The sequence below is a fragment of the Molothrus ater genome, chromosome 2, assembly GCF_012460135.2.
Source record: "Molothrus ater isolate BHLD 08-10-18 breed brown headed cowbird chromosome 2, BPBGC_Mater_1.1, whole genome shotgun sequence".
Classification (NCBI taxonomy): domain Eukaryota; kingdom Metazoa; phylum Chordata; class Aves; order Passeriformes; family Icteridae; genus Molothrus; species Molothrus ater.
This window is the reverse complement of record NC_050479.2, coordinates 60,634,035-60,659,323: the sequence shown is the minus strand read 5'-3', so window position 1 is coordinate 60,659,323 and position 25,289 is coordinate 60,634,035. Positions and strand designations below refer to the sequence as shown.

General features: G+C 38.1%; 1 protein-coding gene across 2 annotated transcripts; it reads right to left on the bottom strand.

The window, feature by feature from the left end:
- Positions 1-1,943: 1,943 nt before the first annotated feature.
- On the bottom strand, positions 1,944-24,109 carry DNAJC15 (DnaJ heat shock protein family (Hsp40) member C15). 2 transcript variants are annotated; one of them, XM_054518623.1, is made up of 6 exons: positions 23,996-24,109; positions 17,561-17,612; positions 16,061-16,134; positions 9,402-9,478; positions 7,468-7,538; positions 1,944-4,379 (listed from the first exon to the last, which is right to left on the bottom strand). In XM_054518623.1, the coding sequence occupies exons 1-6, from the start codon at positions 24,086-24,088 to the stop codon at positions 4,309-4,311; spliced, it is 438 nt and encodes a 145-aa protein (XP_054374598.1). In that variant the 5' UTR covers positions 24,089-24,109; the 3' UTR covers positions 1,944-4,308. The 2 variants fall into 2 exon arrangements, with proteins under 2 accessions (XP_054374598.1, XP_036237304.1); XM_036381411.2 differs by having other exon boundaries at positions 23,967-24,026.
- Positions 24,110-25,289: the final 1,180 nt, after the last annotated feature.

Here is a 25,289-nt window from a genome sequence, read left to right as displayed (position 1 = left end):
GTGTGTGTTGATTTTTTTTTAAATTGGCTTCCTATTTATGCACATAATTAAATTAAGACCTCTAATTTATTTTGGCATTATTTTTGCTACCTTGATCTGATTTGGAAAATTTAGTAAACAAAAAAAAAAAAAATCAAGAAAAGTATCCTTTTTTAAAAGCGTGCCCCAGTGCAGATGGAAAATTCCACACAGGATCCAGAAAAGCTCTGTGTATGTGTATAAACATGTGTGTGCTTATACATACACGTACACACAACTTGTTGTTTGTTGAAATGACAAAGTTCAAAAGTCCCAGGATTGTGCTGGTGGTGATCCAAATTCATTAATATGGCTTTGCAATCTACACACAAAAACTTGCTGTTCGTGACCCACGGAAAACATTTGTTTTGTCGTAATTCAATTAAAAATTCAGGAAAGTTTAGCTGGCCATTTAGTGCCAGTCTGCCGTGCTGCTTGCCAAAGTCAGACTAGCATACAGATGCTCATAGAAGAGTCAGAATTAAAGGAAAAACCCCAAAGGCCAAAGTGTGGGAAATGAGTCTCCTAAGAAGTCAGTAATACCTCAGCTGGTGAATTTCCTTAAGTTGTCCAGACATCGTTTCACAGTTTGAAGCTGACCTGAGCTCAGTACGCAGGCCCAGGAATCTCACAGGCTTTATGAGCCTTACATTTTGCAGCAAGGCACAGCTGCAGCAGGAAGCAGAGCAAGGGCTGTCACCTCCTCAGCCCAGCTTCATCACCAGTCTCACCTGAGTAGCAGGTCAGATATTGCGATTTTCACACCCAGGCTGATGAGGCACCCTACAAACACAGATAGCAGATCAGGCTTTTTAGGGAACTGAGGACACCAGACACCCAATCTGTTGGTTTAAGGATGAGAAAAGTGTTGAACTGAGCAGACCTTGCAAGAAGAAAGTAATTTTACACTTATACAGAAGCAAAAATCCAAGCACACAGGACAGTAAATTTTTACCTTTAAAACTACCTAGAAAATCAGGCAAAGGTTTTGTGAACTGTGTCTAAATTTTATCCCAGTCCCATCCTAGCCAGGAAAAGTTTTGCACGTGGCATTCATGCAAAGGCAGATAATCAGATTTCACTGGGTGTTTTTGTAGACCTATCCCTAACTCCCCTGTATGAAGGGTAAAGAATGAAATATTAGGTAAAACTTCCACAGACTAAGAGCAAAAACCAGGCAGATGAGTAAGTCTTGCTTCATTAAATAAACTGGGAATCACCCACAGCAATGCCATATAAATGCACTCAGTCCAGCCTGACTTCTGAAGCTGTAGAGGATATCTGGGACTGGTTATCATCCCAGTAGAAAAACACCTGGGAATTCCCAAGCTAAGAAGTTACAGATGAACGTTTTCTGAACATTAAAGCAACACATGAAAAATGAGTCCGCTTGTACTACAGATGGACAGAAATTGCACCAGAATAAATCAACCTCTATGCACTTTCCTTACACAAAAACACTTACCCATTTGACAAGTAAAGAAAATAGTCTCGAGAGGCTGAATATTTTTAAGATTAAATTACCAGGCTATGTTTTTAAAAATAGTAGCATCCTGCTCTTCCCAGCTCAGTTGAGCATCAATCCAGGTGCTGTTTCGCACAGCAGTATCCAAAGACATTCCTCAGCCTGCCATGCTGACTATCAACAACAACAAATCGAGCAGCACTTCCATGATTTGCCTTTCCTTGTCCTATATTCATCCTTCTAAACATCACTTAGTAGGTAAAGCAAGCTTTGCAGGTAAATAGACAAGAAAAAATATGCTATTGTATGTGTGATGCTTTTACAACTGCTCCTCATTAGCTTCATTTATTTTACAGCATTTTCCAGAGATAGGATGAGCCAGTTAATCTGCTGAATTTTTAATTAATTTGTTAATTTATCAAATTTTTTAAGCAGTCAATAGTCTGTTCTGAAAAAAATGTAGAAAGCACAAGCAGAACTCAGTTTTATTTCTTTTTGTTAAGGACAATCTCTCTCATAACTGAAAGACAGAAAAAAGTGTTTCATCCAAAATAATCAGATATAAATAATTTTATCAGGAAGGAAATTATCAACAATAGAATCTCACAGAAAATAACAAACCCTCTACTTCTTACAAAGACATGGGAAGTTCATTTTTAAGAACAGAGCAAAAAGCCATCTTTAATGCATCTGTTTTAACTGATACTTTAGAACAGCTCTCTGCAACACATTTCATCCAGGAAAAATAAGGTAGCTATATGAAAACAACAGCTAGTCAGTTCAAAATCATTAAGCAGAATGTTTTTACCACCTACCATTCACATCAATTTTGATTTTGCACAATGACTCATATCACTTACAGATTCCACTTCAGAAAATTAGGAACACTACCATTTCACTTGTCTCCTTCCAACATGAGAACTGTCATGGTTCTATTTTTTTGCCAATACAGACTGATACACCAGTGAAAAGAATGACTAACCCTAAATGTGCATTAATTGATGGCTACTCTTTTAACAGGAACCAATTAAAGCTACTGCATAGGAATAAACTATGTTCATTCAAGATTCTTGTATTAGAGCACTAGTTACATGATGCAATTGTAGTACTTGTATACCATGTGCTATTCCCAGGCAGGTTTCTCCCAGCAGTCTTTTTTGCTTTTTCCAGTGAAATTGTGCCATGTCTTGCCACTATAATTGCAACATAGTCTCTAAAGTACTTAGAATTATTCTTTTCTTTTAGGGTCAACTTAAAATTTTTCATCTCCCTTTAATGAAAGTAAGGGAATTGTGACAAAGTGTGAGGAACCTGATTAAAAAAATTTATACTTTTTCTTCCTTTCAAGGAAAAATCCACATAATCTGAGCATCCATCACTGGATGAACTACAAATGCACGTTCTGGTGAATAAATAATTAAAGCATCCAACCTCATATTAACTGCTCTTAGCCTCTTACCTCTGGCAAAATAATCTAGAAAATGGAGTATCTAAATTTTGTATTTGTAGCACTTCAGTAAGCTGTTGGTTGTACCTCTAATGATAGAGTTTGAATAGACACCAGAGGTTTTTCAGTCTTGTACTGAATGCACTAGACTGTGCTTAGGAGATTTAACTCAACTGTGGACAACTTAGTGGTAGCAATCTGCAGCAGCCAAGTGCCCCAAGAAGCACCCACCCTGAGCTGTCAATTAAAACTTGCTCTCTCTGAAGTCTGAGATCCATGACTTCAGGATTCCCCAAAGCCAGCACTAGATTGCTAGGATGCTACATAAGGAGGGAAGTATGTATGCTCTGGGATATGAAGCATAATGCAGATATGTGAGCATTACTGAAGAACTAACCCAGGAAGTGCTCCTGGAGCCATGTGCAAAGCAGGTACTCCTGTTTGTTCCCTGCTATTATCAGTCCTGCACCAGGCTCATATGACTTGGCTAACCTAGACAAGCAGCAGCCTGGAAAATCCATCTAAACCATGCCACATGGACCTACCTTCTTCAATCCCACTGCCATGAAAACCCTTGCAGAAAACCTCACGTTTACCCCAATTGCTAGAGATTAAACATACTCTGTGACTTGAAATAAAAGCATGTCTAAATAATTACTTGATAATTTCAGAGATCCTTTAATATGTAAAAGAAGTAACCAAACCCAAGAATCCTCCTTCATAGCCCCAAAAACACACCTAGTGGAAGCTGCTGTCTGCAGTCCTATCAGTCGTTTTGTCCTGAGTTGCAGCTCTCAAACTGCACCCATGAACAAACCCCACTACTTCACAAATGAACAGACTCAAGCATAAGGTGGTGCTGAAAACTTGCCGAACAGGGTCTGTCATATGTCCTGTGACTCAATGCAGTGTCACAGATTTTATGGTGACCCTAAAGACAGGGTTATTTCTTTACTAATGAAGAAAAAACCCTATATTAAAGACTGTTTTAAAATTTTTACTTTAAAAGATCCAAAATTTAACAAAAGAAACAAAAAAGTACTTCTGAAAAAAACACAGTAAAAAGAACTTTTCCAAGCTTGTAAGGGATTATAATTCAGAAAGAATACACTAAAATTGGGACAGAATCATAGAACATCTTGAGTTGGAAGGAATCCGTAAGGATCATCATTCCAACTGTCTGCTCCTTGCAGGGGCATAACTGTACATAACTTTACATAACTGTAAAAGATTTCAGTTTCCTTTTAAATAATCTTAACATTTTAATTATGACAGTAAATATGAACAATCAACGTTAAGAAACTGTGCAGAAGAAGCAGACATGAAAGTTATTGCACAATGTATCTGTTGAATCTCCTATGACGCAAGGCTTCAGGTTTCAGTTTTTGGCACTGGATTCCAACAAGTCTTTTGCTTCATTTATTTTGGTTGCTAAGTAAGGTGATCCACCTGAGAAGAGAAAGGGGAAAGGAATGCTGTTTACACATTAGTATTAAGTACCAAACTATCTCACTTGCAGCATCTCTTTATTATTCATTTTTATTATCTCTTTCCTACACAGATCCTTTTGATACAACTGACATTGATAAGAAGTAAACTAATAGATAAGGAAACATGAGAAATGTAAACAAAACTGAAATCACTGTAGAATAACACAGAACAACTTGTCTCAGACAGAAGACTGAAATCTGAAATCACTTTACATCCTGTGATTTAGATCTGCAGTGGGATGCTACTGCAAATGTATGCAAGCTCAGCTGTCCTGAACATTCATTCAAACCTAACAGCAATTACTTCTGCTCATACTAAAAACTGAGAGGTAAAATTTTAAAATAACTTTGACAAAGAACTATTGTGCAAGCATCTCCTGTGTGAGATGCCTAGAGCTACCAGCCAGAACTCATCACAATAAAGCTATTTAAACATGGTACACCTCCTAACTCCTAGTGCTGAACACTCCATTGCTCTACACTCCATCTAGCCATCTGATTACAGTTCAGCAGTCTTTTTGTGTCTGGGTTTTTTTTCAGACTCCCCTTGAGTGCCAGCCACCTGCCCACAGTCACCAAAAACAACACTGCAAGGTCTATATCAGTAACTTACCACTTACTATAATACACCTATATTTTAATGTGAAAATGTGATTCCAGCAGTACTGTGCACTGCACAGCCTTTTCCAAGGCATTTGTTCAACCTAATTCTTTTCATTCACCATTTCCTTCATTCTATTAATCAGAAAAAACAATGATAGAAAAAACATGCAGAGCTAGTTGTAGACACATACAAATAAAAAGGTGAGGCTTGCTTAAAGACTTCTTTAGGTCATTGCTGCAGGAATCCAAATCAGTGTAATTTCATACTGTAGTGTAACAATCAGAAAAAAAAAAGTTCTTTTCCATGGTTTGGTCTTGTTTGAGGGCTTTAGTTCTAATAAGTAAGCCACACTGGAGGAAAGTGAGGCAGGGCAAGGGATGAGTGATGAATTGACTATTCAAAAAAGAATTTTTTTTTTCTTTTCTTAAATCAAGTAGCTTTGTAGCAAGGAATAGGATTACTACATTGACTACAGCTTCTTTCACAGAGTAGGTAAGAGGATCAAACAAACAGTAAAGACTAAAACCTGCAATAAACAATGTATTCCAAGTAATTTTAAAATGCACATTGATTTTCTACTTGTCTAGAATACAGCATCTTAAAGTAAATTCAAATCTGTTAGAAGTGTTTTCACTACATTTACATCCTTAAGTGCCATATTAATTTTGTAGCCCTCCAATGAGAGGAAATTCAATCTCATGATTGCCTAAGTGTTTGTTTATAATTAAGGCAAGTCCAAAAGGTTTCTCTCTTCTTTTTTTTTTTTCTGTGAGGAAATGTTCTTTCATAAAAATTTGTAACTGATAACTTAACATACAATGTATCAATATAAAAACACTTTAAAACTGAACTGTAAAGATTAACAAGCAACCATTTCAGTAGTACTCTCTGGGGATGTTTTCATGCAAATTTCTATATATTTTCTTATTTATTTCTAATATTTCTCTCTCCAACAGTTTGGATCTCAGAACACATGTAACTTAAAATCTGCAATTACTGCTCTTTCTTCTATCATCTCCAGGTGGTAAAATATTATTTCAAAATTACATTATACCGTTGAATATTATTTTTAAATGAACATCTGTGCTACCAACAGCCAGAATTGATCTATACACAAGTAAACAAGCCTCTCTGTGGTACCACATGTTCAAGATTACTCCAGGCCCTCACTCTGCAGCTGAAGATATTAAGGTTTTTTTCTACAGCCATGCCAGAAGAGCTTCAGGGGCATGGAGAAGCACAAATCCCTACAACTGGTGCTCCCACTGAGAAAACGCTCGGTGTCTCACTCTCACACAGGAGGGCTCACTGCATCCATCCAAACCTACAGTGTGCCCAGCTGCAGGGGCATTAAAATTCTCAGAGTGCAGCATTAAAATCTTTGTTAGGTTCATTAGGATCTCCCTAACAGGAAGCATCTCTTCACACACACTTAATATCCACATGGAGATTCACAATTCTCTTTGGCTCACATGTCCACATACTGCTACAACAAATGTAGAAGTTCATTATTAATAAAACTTGACCTAATAGGGACTCTGGTGGTTAAGAGACTTTTGACCACTGTAATATATTAGAAACAAAGAAGAGAATTTCCTTTCTAGGTCTGTACAACGTATACATTACAAAAAGAGTAAAAAATGAAGGTTTGAAATCAAACAAGCAGGACAGCTATTACACTAAAATGAGGGATGAAGAGAGAAAAGCATCAACTAAACACTTCCCATGGCCAGTGGAGACACTTTTCATTTTCTTAAAATGGGGTGCTGGTAGGGAGCCTATAATTCTGTCAAAAAGAAATAAAAACCCTCTGATTTCCCCTTTTGACTTCTGAAATACAGTGCAACTCTTCACCATCTGTTATTTTAAAGCAGAGACAGCAATGAACATATGGGCTTTCTTTCTCAACCAGCTGTAGTGTAGTTAAAGTTATAATAATAGCCTTTCTCTAAGATAAATTTACATTAAAAACCCGGCCAGTAAACCAAGAATGCCCAGCTTTACATTCTTTCCAAGTGAATTCCATAAAGTCTCAAATTCATCAATGATGTACTTAGTAACTGCAAAACATTTCCCCACAGAAAATTACTTTCATGCATGCAACTGGTCCATCACAGTTCAAAACAGGAATTTTATTTTAATGTAAGATTTTTATAGCTTATTTTCCCTTATTTTTCAAGAAGTTTTTGCCAAGTGTGGAAAACTGGTCCCTGAGCTCATAGTCTTAACTGAAGCAGCACAAATACAGAAAACAACTTTAAATAAAAATGAGCAAAACTGGTTCATAAAGCTCAGTTTATCTGAGACGACACACAGAAGCTCAAGTCAATAAACAACAAACATTTGTAGTTGATGTGGTTATTTACACAGTCAGAAAATTTGAAGGATCTCATTTAAGCCTCTTCCTTTCGAGCCCTAGTTAAGAAAAGTAGTAATTATTTACCTTTATCAGGATGATTCAAAATCATGATTTTCCTATGCGCTGTTCTGATTTTGTCCTTGCCAGCAGATGGACTGCAAAAACAAATTGAAGTGCTTACAAGAAATGCCAGAGAACTCAGGCTAAAAATTAACAGCTTATACTGGCTTCAAAAATAATTGAAACTTGAGATTTTCACCATCTTGTGGACAAAACATAAAACTGCATCTCTGAGGAAGCAACAACAACAAAGGCACATAAGGCAAGGAGAATGACATTTTTCAAAAGCCTGTGTATGTGACACATACAAGTATCTTTCAGGTTTTTCTAGAATGTAATAAATCCACTCATTTAAAATAAAAAATGTGAGGGGGGAAAAACAAGATAGCCCCAGCAGTTCTAGGGTATATCTGGTTGGTTATTCTAGCATTAAATGCAGAAAATACAATTTTTCCTCCAAGAAAATAAATATCTTTATGACCAGTGACAAAACAACAAATATTTAATATTATCACATTTTGTTCTACTGTAAATATTTTTATAGCAGCTATAAATATTTTTTCTTTCTACTGGGGCCTGAAAATAATGCCTGTATGTGTTATTTTTTGCAAAGCTGTTCAATGTGTTACATTCAGGGACACATTGATTTACAGGTGCTACCTACATAATGTTGTTTACTTCAATGGCATACATAAAATATGTATTTGGCCTAAATTAAATACAAAATATGTACCTTACCAGACAAATAACCACTTATGGATGCAGTATGCCAACACAGTTAAAACTCTTGTATGCAAAAGGACAGTTTGAATGGTTCAGTTTTTTATAATTTGTTAGTATGCAGAAATGAATCAGTGTTTTCCACTTCAGGTGACTTCTTAATCAGTGATGATTCAATTAATTAATCTTTCTGTAGATACAGCTTGAATGCAATGTATCAGCCCAACTAAATTCCTGAGGTAAACAACCTCTCTAATTATTATTCTGTCACAGTGAAATTAGGGTATGTTGCAAAAATAGTTCACAGAACTGCGTAAAAAAGAATGCTTCAATTGAACAGAAAGTGACGTAGAAAGGAAGAAACAAACAGAGGGTGAAGGGTCTTGGATTATATAGATACAAACCCAAAATGATTTATCACACAACCATAAATAACAATCATCTATATTTTGATTTGTACAGCTGTTTTTAATACTAAAAAGGAAAGCTGTTATACCACATTTAGAACCTCAGATGGTTCTAAACCATAACTGGGGAAAAGGGGCAATTGAATATTACAGGAGATCACGCAGGTCTGCTCAAAGAAGCAACTGTGGAAAGAGGGGTTTACTTCAAATTTCCTTAGTTTATGAGATATTGTTTATCCCACAGTGGGCTCTAAAGATTCTTTATCACTAGGAGAAAAATATATAATGTTAAAATCACATTTTCCTTGACTCGCAATGTGACTCACACCAACATCATGCTGCCTTCGAACATCACCCACTGGCCAAGAAGTCTGTCACTATGGTGGGAACAGCTGATATGCTGGAGGGCAGGGCTAAAAGTCAGAGGCACCTCCAGAGGCTGCAGGAAGGGGCTGACAGGAACCCTTCACAAAATTCCACAGGGATGGGTGCAGAGCCTGGTACTGGGGATGAAGTCTCCCTTGCAATGCTAGAGGCTGGGAAATGCCTGAGTGGGGAGTGGCTCTGCTGAAATGGACCTAGGGCACAACAAGAACAATTCTCCACTGCAGTATGTTACCATGCCTTCAATCCAAACAAAAGTTATATTTTTCTGAGCGTACTATTGTTTGCTTTTTAGTTTAAGCAGAGTACTAGAATAATTTATAAGCCATTAGAAGTCTTTTACAAAAAAAGTTATGATTTTGGCAAGAGGATTCCACATTCTTGCAACATGCATCTGCTTCATTCAATACTTGCTGAAGTAAAAACATATTGATGCAACACACCTACCTTACACCTAAAATAAGACTTGCTTCTCGCCTACTCATTTTCTGTTCAAATCCTCCCTTATAGTATGATGAAAGAGTCTACAAAGAAGAAGGGGAAGAAAAGCAATAATTAGTTCATGTACAAAGTGCCAGGAACTAAACTGTAGTTATATGACCTCATTCAGAGCATTACATCCATCTATAATTTATTTCAAAGGCATGGAATGACTGGAAACCAGATAATATGAAAGGACTTCTCCTGAGTGATAACACATACAAAAAAAACAACTTAAAAAAACCTACCTATGTTTTCACAATCTTCAACTGTTAATAAGAGATATTAATAGCTACAACCACTGAAATCCTGCCTCCAGGAGAAAAGTCCAGAATCAAAGTACATACTAGCATAGGATGGTACAGTGCATGTGTTGGGAAGGGCATGGGAGAGAAAGTAGGATAATTGTTGAGAACAGCACTGGTACCATCACAATGACAAATGCCAAAAGTGGCAATATTTTGGCATCCATGGATGTTAGGGACAATCACTACAGATATTTCTACAAAGCAAGTTGGTAAAAAACCGCAATAGATATAAGAATAGATTTGATGTGAAGGAATGTTACTTCAAAAAAGTCTATCATGAGTTCTTTAAAGGAATCCTGAGAAAGAAACAAGAAAAAAAATAAAAGAAAAATAAGAAACAAGAAAAATAAACAGAAAGAAACAAGGGAAAAAGTGAAGGCTTGGCATAAAGCCACAACCTGTTTTAGGAAACCACTGAGCTGGGGAACATTTGGAAAATAGTGAAATATATAGGGAAATCCTAAGTCTTTACATCCTTCCTTCAAAACCAATGACTGACAACTATTAGAAACAGGACCTGGGGTTAATTTTTTTAAACTCATTGTCATATGAAACTTTATCCACTGTTTTAAGAAGGGAAGAAAAAACAGTGGGAGAAGAACATTAAAAAGGAGATGGAGATGAGAGCAAATCATTACAGCTACTGTCATAGAGAATGGGTTGAAAGTATATTTGTCTACCATAAATCTATTTTAAATTATGAAAAAACCTGTGGAACCATCATTGATGGTTAGCAGTGATCACAATGTGAATGTTTCTGTAAGTCCCAGAGGTAGCAGATGTAGCTCCAAGCCTTGGCGAACTGGCACACAGAAATCACTCAACAAGACTAAAGTCTTTTCCTCAATGCAAAACCTATCAACTGAGGGAAAATAAGCTTCTTTTGTTGCTATCAAAGGGAAGTATGGCCTGAGAGCTGAGACTATTTTTAAGTATTCCCTTTACCCCCAAGTAAAATATGCCTGGCCCTTGAAAAAACACTCTTCTCACTAAATAAAGCCATTCATATTCAGTGAGAATTTTGCCTTATGCCTACACAAGCTCTGTTATATAATTTCAAAACCATTATATAGAATTTAAAGGGCTCTGTCTATGATATCTGAGAAAAGCCTTTAAGCTTAGGAGAGATATTCACCAAAAAGCATGGTTCAGAAATACTTCACCTATTGCTACCACAATGTCACATGCAACCACAGAAGAGATTTTTTTAGTGTGTTGTTATCACCCAAAACGAATTTTATTTTCCTTCTCCCACCCCCAACCATGAACAGAGTAACCATTACTGTAACACTACAGGTATCAAAGCTGAAGGAACTGTGGACATGCCATGCCAACAATGAGAATCTGTGGAGGAGCCACTTTTTTAACTACAGGGTAACACAAACTAGGTCTGGAAAAGTGCACATGGACCTGAGAGGGTAGAGGGTGCAACACTAAGGGAACACACAGCGTTTCTCTGGTTCTCTGAAGGGAAATGATGTCAATAACTTAATGGCCAACAGGTAATACCCTTGAAGAGCAGAACTGCACAGAAATTTGCAACAATGCCAACAATTACTACAAGCAAAAGAGAAAAGCGAACTTTAATGCTCTCTGAACATTTTTCCAGAAACATTTGCTCCCAAAGCAGTCTAGGTGCAGGTGGTTTCCTGAATTCTTCTCTGCCCTTCAACTCTGACATAGAACTCTAATGCAGGAGAACACTAGCTTGCTATTAATGTAGAGAAGAGCAGCATTTAAATTTAACACAGCTTGTCTCTGTTCTTGGTAGATTTCATCTAAAACACTATTTAAAACGAGAGACTAGGGAGGGATGGCTGCAAGCTTACATTCAGAAATATTTTTTCATGTTTTTAAAGCCTACTTCCTTGACACTGTTCTAACCTTAGGAAGCCTCAGTTCACCTCCAAAAGGAATGAAAAAATAAATTCTGTACCCTCTGTCTTTTCACACACAAACAGTTTGCTGAATTGGTCTCCACGAAAAAAGATTTTCTTCTCATAAGTGACGGATGTAGAAACAATAATCAATTCTTAAATTAAGATCTCCATCCTAAGCAGAATTTAAAGCAAAAGGAAATTACACATAAAAGCATTTTTCCCGTTGGTTAGAAAAAAGAGGAAACAATACTGAGACTTCATTTTAGGCAACACATAAGCAAATTTCTAGTTCCCTAATGAAAGAATTTTTGCATGCTACTCAAACTAAAACATTTTTTTCCTAGTTGCAAATTCTAAGTAATGGCTGGAAAGATATTTTTCTGTTATGAGAATTCCTTGATGAGCAGGCAGCTCTAGACACTTGATTATTTATTAGCTCCAGCAATTGCAAAGAAAATTTCGTACTGGAAAAATCATTGAAATGAGCTCTTCATTCCTTTGTACTATTTGGGGGAAGGGGAGGAGGTATCATTTAATTTACTTAATTTCCTTGCACATTATTACTGTTTAGCAATTTATGTAAGTCCTCCTTTCTGAACAAATGCTATTAATAGGTTTGGGGCATAGGGAGGGACAGAAAATGGCTGCACTTGCTTTGTAAACATCTATTCAGTCTTGCAAATCTTCACAAAAGCAACCAGATAAGAAAATCCAATGCACAGGGACCATGACATCTTCAAGATACTTTTTTTTTTTTTCATAGCGCATAATCACAAGCATAATCACTGTTTCTATGCCAGATAACACCAAAACTGAGACCATACATTACATTACATGGAGTAGTGATTTTTTCTGAAAACTGTATGTTACTGTTCCAGGACCAACACAGTCCTCCACCAGAAAGGGAACAAACACCAGAGGAAAAAAACCAAACACAAAAAACAAACTACAACCAAAAACTATTAGAAGCTGTGATATAACATACAATTTTGCTAGTATCAACTTTAACTTCCTTAACTTCGGTTAGGAAAGAAATCTTACAAAATGGACTGCATTGTTCTCTAGAAGCTTTATTTTCAATTAAGGACAAGAGAGACAGTTGCTACCCTTACCCCTCAATTCAGAACTGCATGAGTCTGAGCAGAATCAGATCCAATAAAGAAAATACAGTGAGAAAACCTAATGATGTGCTACAGAAGACATCATTTTCTTATGGAACACAGAGTTCCATGATTGTGGGATTTGAGTATTTTGATAGTTTATTTGGCCTAGAATTTCTGTGTCTGTCTTCAATATCTTCTATCTGTCATTCAATCCTCAATATCATTGATTCCACAAAGAAAGGTAATGAATGCTACCAAAATACTTGCTTCTTTATTTCACACTTTAACGAAATATTAATAGTACAACTAATGGCACTAATTCTGAGGAAGAAAAGCCAATTGACTACTTAGAGCTATGCAACTTTTACAGGCAACACTCTTCATACTACACACAGAAACAAAACACTGTCACTGAGACCACTGACAAAACTACAGACAAACTAAAAAACCATTTCTGTGGGAGCAAGCATTATGACTTGCCATAGAGTGGAAATACAATGTTTCCTCTAGTGTCCTTCTCCACTGAAATAAAGATGGTAGAAAACTTCAAGACTAAATGACAGAAGCATTTACAAATACATATTCTTAAATATAAAGTGACTGTCTTATATGAGATGTAAAAATTCAAAATAAAGCTTTTACTTGCCTCTGCTTACTATTTCTGACTAAAAGATGAGTACAGTTGTCGACTGTACATGTTACTTATTTACGTAAGTAAATAGGAAGTGTAAAATCCTCAAGATACAGCAAGCAGCATTTTAAATGATCACTTCAAAATTGCCAAATTATTTATTAGTGAGCAGACAGAAAGAATAAACTGCATCTGTATTACCTTGTGTGATTGAGAGGGATCAACATCAACTGTGATTTCTAGTGCAAACAGAGCAGGGGTAAATGGAGGAGGAAGAGTGGGGGTTTACAGAGGGAGGCAGCTAGCTTTTCAACAGTCAGCTGTTCACAGACTCTCAAGGAAAAGAAGGCCATGAGGGACAAGGTTTCATTCTAGAAAGCTAGAATAAGCGCTGAAAATTATAGGGACCAAGTTAGGCACCTTCACCATAAAAACCCAGCAAAGTAATGCTGAGCCCAGCACTGAAGGTCAAGAGATTTAATTTTTTTTTTCAGGAAGCACGGGTAGAAGTACCAACTTCTTGGTAAACTTTGTCAGTACAGTGTAAAGGGCAATATGCTGTCAAGAAACGTGATGAAAGTGCTAATTCACAAATTAAATGCAGCAGCTTCATATTCCACAAAGTCAAGTGAAACTACTAAAATAAGCACTTTGGAGAATAAGCACTTATATAGGATTTTTGCATTTAATCTTTTCTCTACTGTTTTAAAGAAATTAATCCATTGTTAAGGGGAGAAGAAAAAAAAATTAAAATATAAACAGAGGAAGTAGTAGCTGTACAGTAGTAAAAATCAAATAATCTTGGCCAAGAATTATACAAGGATCTTCAATTTGGACCATGGTTGTAGAAGAAAAATATTATCACTATCCTCTCACAAATATAAAGCCAGAAAATACACACAGTAAATGGCAAACAGGAAGCCAGTTTTTACTGTCTCCAGTACTTAAGTACATCTTACACTGAAAACTTGTACTTTCAAGTACAGAAATAGAACAGCAGAAGAGATACCCTACTGGAAATCAACACACAATTCTGGGCAGAAAGGCAGGATGTGAAAGCAGACAGAGGATACTGCTCCAGGGACTAAGAACACTTAGAATGCAGAAGCTCCTGGTTTGCTCTTTATGGCTGTTCATGAATTCTGCAGGACTCAAAGTCACTGAGGTAAAAAAGAGATAGGTCTGTAATGAGCTTGGCTCAGTCAGTATTGAGGGGTGCAGTTTCCTAGGAACAGACACCTCTCCATGCAGTAGCATGTCACATTTGAATGTGTTAAAAAGAGTCACTGCATGCTTTCTTATGTGAATGTATCTGAATTTAGATTCTCTAGCCTGTATCTACAAATGGATAGAAAAAGAATGGCTGGAGTAAAACAGCTAGGGAGGGAGGGAGGGAGGGTGAAGACTGAAGCACTCCATACTCTGAAGCCACATGTACTGCCAGCTACATCTAGCAAGTCTGCAAGTCAGCCTGTATCTGTATCATGTGAAAGCAATTTAATTCACAGTACCTAAAGTCCCCTCTGTTGTTTTGGCAGGCAATATGGGAATATCTCAAAAATTTTTTTTAAATAGGAAAAAAAAAAATTGACAGTGGTCTCAGAACAGCAATGCAATAAGAGCGACAGAGAGCAAAAAAAGTTTTCTAGGAGCACTGTTTCTGGCTGAAACACATGGCAAGCAAACACACAGCCCCAAGAGGACAGTTGAATCTCCTCCCCAGGAAGCTTGCACCTTCAGCACAGGAACACCAAGTACAGATGGCAAATGAATTTGGACCTCAGTGTCTGTCTAGACAGGCTCTGTGTTGCAACTGGCCTAACATTAGTAGGTACAATACTAATATCATGCTTTTTAAAAACCTACCTTTAGAATATTTTTCAGGAAATAATAACCTGCAACAACTACTCCCTGAACATGCTCACCCATCAGCATCATGAAGGGAATAGCATTCTTTTGCTGTGGGTAAGTGTACACAGACTATGAACTCTGAAAGAACATTCTGCTACAAGCAGACATCTAGCTCATTGGGAATTACTTCAATCAAACAGGAATAGAAGACATGTATTTATTTACCAGAGGAAAACATAGTCACTGAAGCAGTAAGAAAATGCTCTCAAATATTCCCTGCATATGCATCCCACAAAACACTCTACTTCTTGATTTTTTACCTCATTATTGTATTTTTTAACCAGCAGGAAAAAACCAAAGAACAAAAACCTGGTTAAAAGTTCAAATTAGCTGGGGAAGAAGAAAAAGACAACTCCCATGTAAACCAGCACACAAGCTCTCCCATCTCCATGGCAACCCGTCCTAGAAGTTCATCAATTTGCCTTCTTGATTTTTAACACTGTATCTAAAAGACTAAATTCTTTCACTTTTAGCTGCTGGAAATGAAACTGCGTGTCAACACTTTGCAATAGTTAGGAATTAGTGACTTTCTCACCACGTACTTGAACAATTTATCTTTACACTTACTAGTAAAGGGTTCCAAAACAAGGAACATCAGTAGAAAAAACTGCAACTGTTTATCAAACTCATCAACATCTTTTGATACAGCTTCATCCATAGGGATTTAAAATTCCCCTACCCTGGGAAAAAAATATCTACCTGGCACTTTACTGTATTTAACATAAAATATCTCCTTTCTGAATACTTGAAATACAAAATCATAAATTTAGCATAAAGTAGTATCCAAACTTACAGAAGTTGAAATCCTCTTTGCTGCTTCTGTAATTGCCTGCTCCAATGGTTTCCAAACACGGAAAGCATAACGACCTAAAAAAAGATGGAGGTAAATGAAATATTCACTAAAATGCAAAAAAAAAACACCCCACAAACAAGCTCCAACTTATGTTCATCAGTTTACAGCACAAAGAATTTTGTTTTTAAAAAACCCCAAACTATTGGGAGAGGGAGAAGACTTTTAGTACACTGCATCTAAAAACCTAGTCACGGACTGCAAAGACCCATTGTGTTTATGCACTATTTAACTCACTAAATAAATAGATTTAAATACATTTCAATATGATAAATGAAGATATCTGCCTTGTGAACTTTAAGAAAAAGGGTGGTTTGAAACATTAGCTTTGGGTATACATTATTTATCAAATACTCTTCAAAGGTTATGTCTTCAAAAAAAGAAATCCATGTACTACACATTTCTTGCTGTGATGCTGTATGCTGAATTACACACCTTGTAAATACTGAATTTTTAATTTCATTAGAAAAAGACGATCTTCTGGGATTCAGAGCCATTCAATTCCCCACTAGCACTGAGTGTCTATAGCCAGGAAAGACTAGAGGGATTCCGTAAGGCTGTGTTCCCAGAGAACAAAGCAGATCTATCAACACCAGAATCAAGATTTATGCCATGTTACTGGTGGGTTTTCCATGTAAATCCTCTCTCCCCCCTTACTGTTTTAACTATTCTTTAGCAATGTAACTTAATATTACACACAATGGAAAAACTATTTATAAATTCGGCTCTGCTTCATTCAAATAGCATCTTGCATTCATTCTTACAACACATATCATATCTGTAAATTTCAGCGATCTAAGCCCGTGCCTATGGTAACAGAGAAGTCAAAACCACATTGGACTATCTCTCTTGAAATGTTGCGATGTACCATTACCTCACCGTCTTCTTAATGCTTTCTGCTAACCATTATTTAATGTTAAACTCATACCCTGTCTTCATACTAGAACATATTTTTCAGAATAACAAACAGTCCAGATGCAAAGAGTTCATGTAATAAAAAATGTAGTATGGAAACAGTTAGTATGATAAATCACTAGTCACTAAAACCTTTTATTTTCCTCTATTTCAATTTGTTGAGCATCACCTTATCATCACAGCATCTTGTTGCACTCTTCCATACTAAAGGGCCTCTACACTGCAATATGTTGTTAAGTAAATAAACTTTTCACCTTTCGTTTTGCAGACAAAAAGCAGATGGAGCATTTTAGCTGCTGTCCATGAAATTACATTATCCAGCTTTCTCCACCTTTTTCAAAAAGAGTTTTGGAATTTATTACTTTGAAGGTGGACACAATTCTTAGGACTTCTATAGGTGGATACAATTTTCCATAGTTCTCTTGAGCAACCTTTCCACTTTCCACTATTTATATTTATAAAAACTTCATTAACCCTTTTGGAAACCACAGCTCACAAAGTGAGAGTTCTGTGGGTAATTTACCTTACCTGCAAACGCAACAGTTGCAACACCAAGTCCGAGTGCTATCATAGTCCTGGCCTAAAGCAGAAAAACAGGAATCAGAATAACATGTGAATTCTAATTTGATATATACACACCTTTTACTTTAACAAGGAGCATTTCTGATGTCTAATGTGGACATTTCATTTATAAGCTATGAAAGTGACGAAAGTAAGTTCTGTATTCCACAGGCTATTGGATTTTATAGTTCAGTCCCATTGACTTCCACCATTGTATCAGGTTTAACTTGAACTACCCACTAGCAAATCAGTGAACACACACTGAAATCAGCTCACAGTATGCACTGATAAAAACGCAAGGCATAAAACTATACAGCATTATTTGAAATTACCTGTGCAGTCTAGTTCTACATAACAAAGTATCAGTTTACTACAAAAACATGAAGAACTAACTCCCATATCAGATGTATGTATTTTCCTACGCAGTGATTGAAAAAGTCAGGCACTTCAAGAAGGGTAAGAAGTATTTCTGTGTTGATCAAGAAGCTGAAGAAAGATATGAAGTAAACCTTGAAGAAAGGACTGCCTTCTCACATGTTTGCAGAATTCAGGAAGGGTAACAAGCTCTCCCCTTCTGAAAATCCTCCATGCAATCTTTGAAACAAAGGAAATAGTCATCTGTGGTATCACCTGTCTTATCATACGACAGTTCAATAATGCCTTGAATTTCCCCCTGGGAAACCTGAGAAATCAGATTAGGTTTATCTTGAATTCAAAACATAATGACAGTGAAAATGCTTTTATCACCAGACTGTCTCTTCTATTTATGACTTACTTCCACAACTATCCCATAACTGGTTTATACGTTTTGTACCTTCAATGTGAATGCCCTAGTAACTGGATCTGGAACCCAGGTGCCTTTACCACTAAGATTTCTGGGGCTAAAATACTTTCTTTTCAATTGTACCCAACCTCATTTCTAGACTGTGGGAGCAGGGGAAGAGTTCAGAAATACTGTTTTCAAAGCCTTCCTAGAGCTGGCTTAGTAGGACTTAGATCATGGGTTGGCAACTTGCCCAGAAAGAGGCAGCTGCACAAGATGCAGGAGCTGCCCTCACGCCCAGTGGCTCCTACAGCTTTGGCTCTGAAGGCGAGTGGCTGTGACTGCTGCCTGTAGCACTGAGCTCGGGACATAAGTCCCAGCCTCCTCTGAGGTCACTGGCAGAAGCAGCTGTATTCCTCTGGATCTAGCATCTGGATGCTGCAGATTTTAACTAAACACCTACCTCCCACCTACCTGAGGGGGAATTTTTGCCTTAGATATTTGCCTGTATATTACATTTTTGTAATTTAACTCTTCCATTTCAGTGTGGTCTTCAGTCTCAATAGTAGCATTCATTTCTAAATGTAAAAATAATATAGTAGCTTTATGTCTGTTGTTCCTTTCAGTTCCACAAAATTTCCTCTCTTCTTTTCCCCATGAAAATGTTTAAGGATGTTATCTTAAATGGTAGATGGTGTAAAATTGTGAAGCATACAGTTCATCTTCTCACTATACTAAAACTCTTTTCACTTCTTCTCACAAATCAGTTTTCCCAGGCTCTCAATATTCAAACATTCAAAAAAAATTCCTCCACTTAGACACAAACCACAAACAGCCACCTTTCTAGAAATATCCTAACCCTATAGGAATTCTATATTATTCTGTCTTGTGGTTTGTGACCATGGATTAATATTCAAGAGTTTCCTTGACTTACTCAGACTGACAGCAAGATTCTTTTACTAAGTGGTTACAGTCAATTAAGAGCTCAACAATGTGTGAAATAGATCACGCTGGCAAAAAAAAAATTTATTAGCCTTTGATTGTCCAAATTAAGTTATACTTGCTTTGCCACCAAAAAGGTGGTTTAAGTCAGCAGTTTACAAGACATGCAGGTTCCAATAAGGCATTAGCAGCAGACACCTCATCACAGGCAAGACCAAGCACAGAGACCAGACTATTAACACCAGGATTCTGTCAGTTCAGTGCAGAAGTAGCTGAAGTGATTTTGCACAGTAATCTGGGAGCACAATGCAGAGACCCCTGAGGGCCTTTGGCAGAGTCAGTCATGTCCACTGGAATGCATTAGTCCAACCTCAGTGGAAAGCACCAGCAGTCAGTGGAAAGCTACTGCTGCCTGGAGTACAGCAGGTAAAAACAAACCATAGCAGCAAGCCCTTGAATAGGAGCAGGATGCAGGATCAAGGGGAAATAAAGACAAGACAGAAAACTTGGTAAAAACGGTACAAAGCTCAAGCCAGAGAGGAACAAGACTGTCCGCACATTTAAGTGAGGTACAGGCATCAGAAAATCTGAGAAATATTGGTTTATGGTAACTCACCTTATTTACATTATGAGCACGTTAGAGAAGAGTCACTTGCCACATATTAACAAAGAAGTGATAACTTGAGGCACCAAAGCATCTTGAATGTTATGGTGTGAATGTATCCTAACTATACACATGTGACAAAGACGGAATTTGGATCAGTGTGAGATTGCAAGTTTGGCCTTTTTCTTGACACAGACTATCATAAAAGCAGTGGCAACTTCAAGTACTAACAAGTAAATTCTTCAAGTCCGACTGGACTCAGTTTCCTTTTCTGTGCTCTCTCAACTCAGTTGAATATTTAAAAGAATCAGTCAAGGTCAGCCTGGTGCTTTGAAATGTAAAGTCCAAAGCTTTAATTAAATGCACTCCTTTCACGTCAATACTAAATGAAAGCAACTCGCTCTCTCTGTGGAAGGCAGCAGTTCATTTACAGCATGCTAATACAACTACCACCATGACCATTTTTGTCTCCTATTGCTTGAAATTGCATTTCATAAGGGATAAATAAATAAATACATACACACTGACTTTCAATTATGACAGAATTGACCTTCTCCCCCCTCCAAAAATGCTGTTAAGAAACTTCCAAGATGTGGATTTTAAATGAAATCATTATGTTACAATCCAAGAGGGAAAAATAAAGAAATAAAATATTAAAAACTAACATCTGTCCTTTTCTTTATTCAATGAATCAGCTCCCAAAGGTTAGTCATCAACCCCATGCTATTCTGCTGATCTCAGTATTTTAATTTTACTATGTAATTCAGTCTTCAGTAACAAACACTGCTAAAGGAAGCTAATGAAAAAGTTATGCTAAATCTGTAAAACCTGAATTTTCTTAATCCTTTTCAGAAGTCACTATAAGAAAGCACAAGCATTAGAAAGGCAACTGCCAAGACCTGATTTACCTAAGTGTTTGGCAAACGAAAGACCATAAAGCATATTAAGTAACACAGAGTATGTTAGAAAACAGAGAATTTCTGCCTATTCCTTTAATATTTAATTCTCCAGTAGCCTTAATTTTTTAGCAGAAGAAGGGGAGGATGAGATATTATTTTTGCAAATCCCCAATCCAGGTGCCCTTTTAACTTAAAAATACTCAAAAAATAAAATTACATATGGAGTTCTTAGCATTAGAGCTTCTTCTTCTTCTATGAAGTAGAAAAAAGTTAAATTTATAAACAAAAGGAGAATTTCAAATGCATCATTTTAAAACTTCAGCACAACACTCTTAATCTGACAATGGGCTGCAAATGTTAATGCTTTCCAAATATTAAAACCTATCTGCCTGCATATGATTTGGATTTTATACTGGTTCTTCTGCTACAACTAGTGGAACACCCTTCTCAGTCAAATGAAAAATATTTTGCTCTCCTCACTACTAAGTTTCACACACACAGCAGGAGTCCTACAGTCTTTTGCCTCAGAAACCTACAGTGAGAAGAACAGAATAAAAAGCACAGAGAAAATAATAATTTGTTTTCATGGGCTGAATGGCATTTTGCAATTAATCCATGCTTAATCGTGGACCAGCAAAATAGGAAATAGGTACCTACATTCAACTAAATACACACAAGTATAAATTGCTTAACTAAACATTTTCAAGGTTTGGTTTGTTAGCTGTGGGTTTTTTTAGTTCTATACAGTGCTAAGAAGTAGGATACAAAAGTATATTAACTAAGTGTATAAAAATATTTCTGAAAATAGATATTCCCTTAAATAAAAATTCTTGACTGGAAATATAAATGATTGTTTGGTATGGAAGATAGAATAAGGCTTCTATTCCTCAGAAGAGTAGCTACAGTTTATAGGAATACCGCTCTAGAGCAAACCACCTTCGTAACACTATATGGAGGCAGAACCATTGTGAAGTGGGATTATATTATAAACTCTATGCAACCAATTTTATTTCATAATCTAGTATTCTCCCTCTAGTCTTAACCCTCCTATGAAATTTAATTTGTTTTCCACAGTGAATTGAAAGTAATTTCAGCTAGATGCTGTTCTCCATACTGACACAATTCTCATGTCATTTTGTGTCCTTTAACTTCCAGCAACCTTTTTGGTTTGTATATAAAGCTACAACTACAATTCTGGATGGTTTTTCAGAGGAAATGGAACCAGAGCAAGATTCACTAATAGAACAATTACCATAAGGTATTCCAATCAATCTTCTTGAGTATGCACTAATTAACAAAGGCTCCTGTGGGTGATCTTTCAGCAGAGACCCCTCATGCTTCCACTGCTGCTCTTCCATTGCTCCAAATGCTTTTCTAAAACAACTACAAGAGTGAACGTGACCATGATCAAGTGACTTTCAGCTAATACCCTGGACTAAGGAATAAATTCCAACAGAAAACTGTAGACATCCAGATTTCAGTCCTGTAAAAAGACCCACCTCAGTCTCCAGACCTCTCAGTAAGAAAATGACAATACACACAACAACAAAGCAAGCCATGCTAACTCCAAATGCAACTTTTATCTCTGATGGGTAAGAAGGCCCAAAGACTGAACAAAATTCTAGAAATTCCCTGCCAGCATTCCACAGGGAGAATGGCCATGACAATAATGAGTTTCAGAGCCAGCTTCTTAAGATTACACACTTGCTGTTAAATACACAGGAATATTCTTCTATGGAAAAAAAAAAGTCCTAGACTGTAGTAACAATGAATAAATAACTGAGAGAACTGTGATTTTTAAAACTGTGTTTTAAAAAAGTAGAAATATTGTAGAGACAATTTCACACACACAATTAGGTTAGGCAAGTAAGACTTTTAAGCCATTTAAAAAATGTGAAAACTTCACCATCTGGGGCTTTAAGCCATGTGCTTTTCCCAATACTCTTTTCCAATGGGAGCTCGCTGTTCCCTGAACTAGTTGAAGTGACAGGAATGAAGAAGTGGGATAAAATCCCAGCATCCTTTCCTCTAGAGCACGATAGAGCACAGGAAACTTTGCTGACACTCTGCCTCCACCCAGCCTTTCCCACAGTATGAAGTACCAGATGAGAATTACTTTTCTGGAACAGAGCTCTACAAAACCTTCAACACTCAAACCTGCCTGTGGTAATAACATTTGCACAGTGGGTGAAAACACATCAGGTATCACCTTTTCATGGCAGGGAACAAAATTTTTGGCCTCGTTTGTGAGTGCTAGGGCTGAAGAGTTCCCATGTACCCTGCTGTGGAATCCCAGCAGATAAGGGACTAATGTGTATGTTCCAAACACACACTGGCTGTGGAGCCAACCAAGGGCTCTCGGTGGTGACAGACAAGAACTGCTGGGAATAACTAAGGATTGTTGCCCATGGGGAAGAACAAGATGTGGCTGGAGAAGGGGGCCATGCAGAGGCAGGGCAGCTCTTTTCCCTGCTCCAGCTCCTGGATGTAAACACAGCACGGTACAGTGCAAGGCCAAGCACTGGGCATGGACTGTAGGGGGGGAGATCAAGACCACCAAGAACCCCCCAAGCCCTCCAGCCGGTTTCCAGAAATGTGCAGAAAAAGAGAAACCTGTCTTCTTGGCAGGGAAAACCTATCCATAGAAAAGTATTCCCAGGCACCCCCAGGACATTTCACCAGTTGGACTGAGGCTGGAACCAGAACTGGTGATCTCCTTTACTCTCTTACTTTTCCTCTCTTTCTTTTTCTCTTTCTAGTCTTCTTTAATTCACATCTTCTTTTCTCTCTTCAACCTACCCCTGTATCCAAAACCCGCTGCCATGTGCTTACAGGCCAGAGCCAACATTTCCACACCGACCATGTAACACTCGAATAAAACTTTCCGATTGAGGACCTTCTGCCTTCCGTCGTTCCCCGGGACCACGAACACTCACGGACCCCCGGGTGTGCCGTCCCCTCAGGGCTGGGAGGCCATGCCCACTGCCCACGCCGCAGCTGCACCTGCGGCACCGGCCCAGACCCCTCTGCCCCAGCCCCCTGCCCGGCCCAAGGGGAGCGCAGAACGCCTGCCCCGCAGCCCCAGCCCCCGCCCCGCTCACACACGTCACCCTTCACACATATGAAGGCCGGGGCTGCGGACGGGGCAGTAGCGGCCTCACGGACCCAGGGTGGGGGTCCCGCCGTGCGCTCACCAGTCCCCGGTCCGGCTCGGCTTGGCCCTTGCCGGCGCCCGTAGGGGCCCGGGCGTACTCGGCGTAGCGCAGGCCCTCGGCACCCTCCATCATGGCGCGAGGAGGAGCGAACACTACGGGTCGGCCGGAGGGACAAATAGCGCGGCAGGACGGAGCGCGAAACCCCTCCTCCCGCGCGGCCAAGACAGGCGCGCCGCAGGCCGGGGGAAGCGGGAAACGGAGTGATATGGGATAATCAATGCGGGCATCAGGGATAATCAGCGCATTAACAAATGGGATCAGGAGCGGCAAAAACATTCAGGCCACACGGAAATTATTCGTGCCCATCTTCAGAATACAGGATTTTAGAAAGAGGGGTCGGGGGGGATATATGTAAAGGAAAGTATAAAGCGTAATTAATCTGAGAAAAACCCCGCTAAAATGCGTTTTAAAATCTACATGCTTGCTTGCACCTCAGTTGATGTCTGTGTATGTTTCATTGTGTTTATACTTCCATTCCCTGCAAATGCTGCCACTTTGGATCATAGCTCACCCTTCTGGAAGCGCTCCTCATCTGATGCCTCCCTGTGCACCGCCTTTCGTCCCACATCATAATCAGTAAAATGCTCAGCCCTGTGTCCGTACAACAGTGAAGCGGCTCTTTCCCTTGTGCTGCTTTTCCTTCCCTCCTGCCTGGTAGCGCTGGCGATGGAATGGGATCACCTGCGGGTTGCTAAGTAGTGCGACTGGACAAAAAGAATGCCTCTCCTTACCTCCTATTTCAAACGGCGATTGCTCCTCTGAGCATCTCTTAAGTATCTTTGTAAAGTACCGCAGAGGAGAGCTGACCACATACAGCATTTCATTAACCTTAGAAAGATGTATAAATTTTACTTTCTACTGAACAGAAGTCACTGGAAGTTGCATGATGATCCGTTCATCAAGAAGTGCATTCATTTTTACTTCTTCATTCGACATATAACATACAATAATGTATGATTAATTCTTTAAACCTTCAGTGGAATTGGATTTCTTTGAAACTTAAAACTTATCTTAGAATCAATAAAAATGTCCCCAACTAATCCTTTGTTATTAATTTATTTGCATAGAACTGAAGCAGAATAGCATGTTGCTTACTACTTCCTTGATTAGCAAACTCATCTTAGAAAACAATAAATTGGAAGTTTTGGGATTTAGGGTCTCCTTCCTTAGTTCTTCAAGCTGATCTCTGAGACCCCTTAACAGAACAGATTCTGTTCTCATTAATCCAAAGCTATTTTGCCCAAATACTACTGTCTCCTCATCACAGCAGCCA

Bases quoted from the DNA above. Each gene is read 5' to 3' on its own strand.
- DNAJC15 (XM_054518623.1), bottom strand. From the start codon at position 24,088: ATGATGGAGGGTGCCGAGGGCCTGCGCTACGCCGAGTACGCCCGGGCC. The intron at 16,135-17,560 runs GTAAGGTAAATT...ATCTTTTTTTAG, and splicing joins TGCAACTGTTGCGTTTGCAG to GTCGTTATGCTTTCCGTGTT. The intron at 4,380-7,467 runs GTAAATAATTAC...TTCTCTTCTCAG, and splicing joins TTTGAATCATCCTGATAAAG to GTGGATCACCTTACTTAGCA.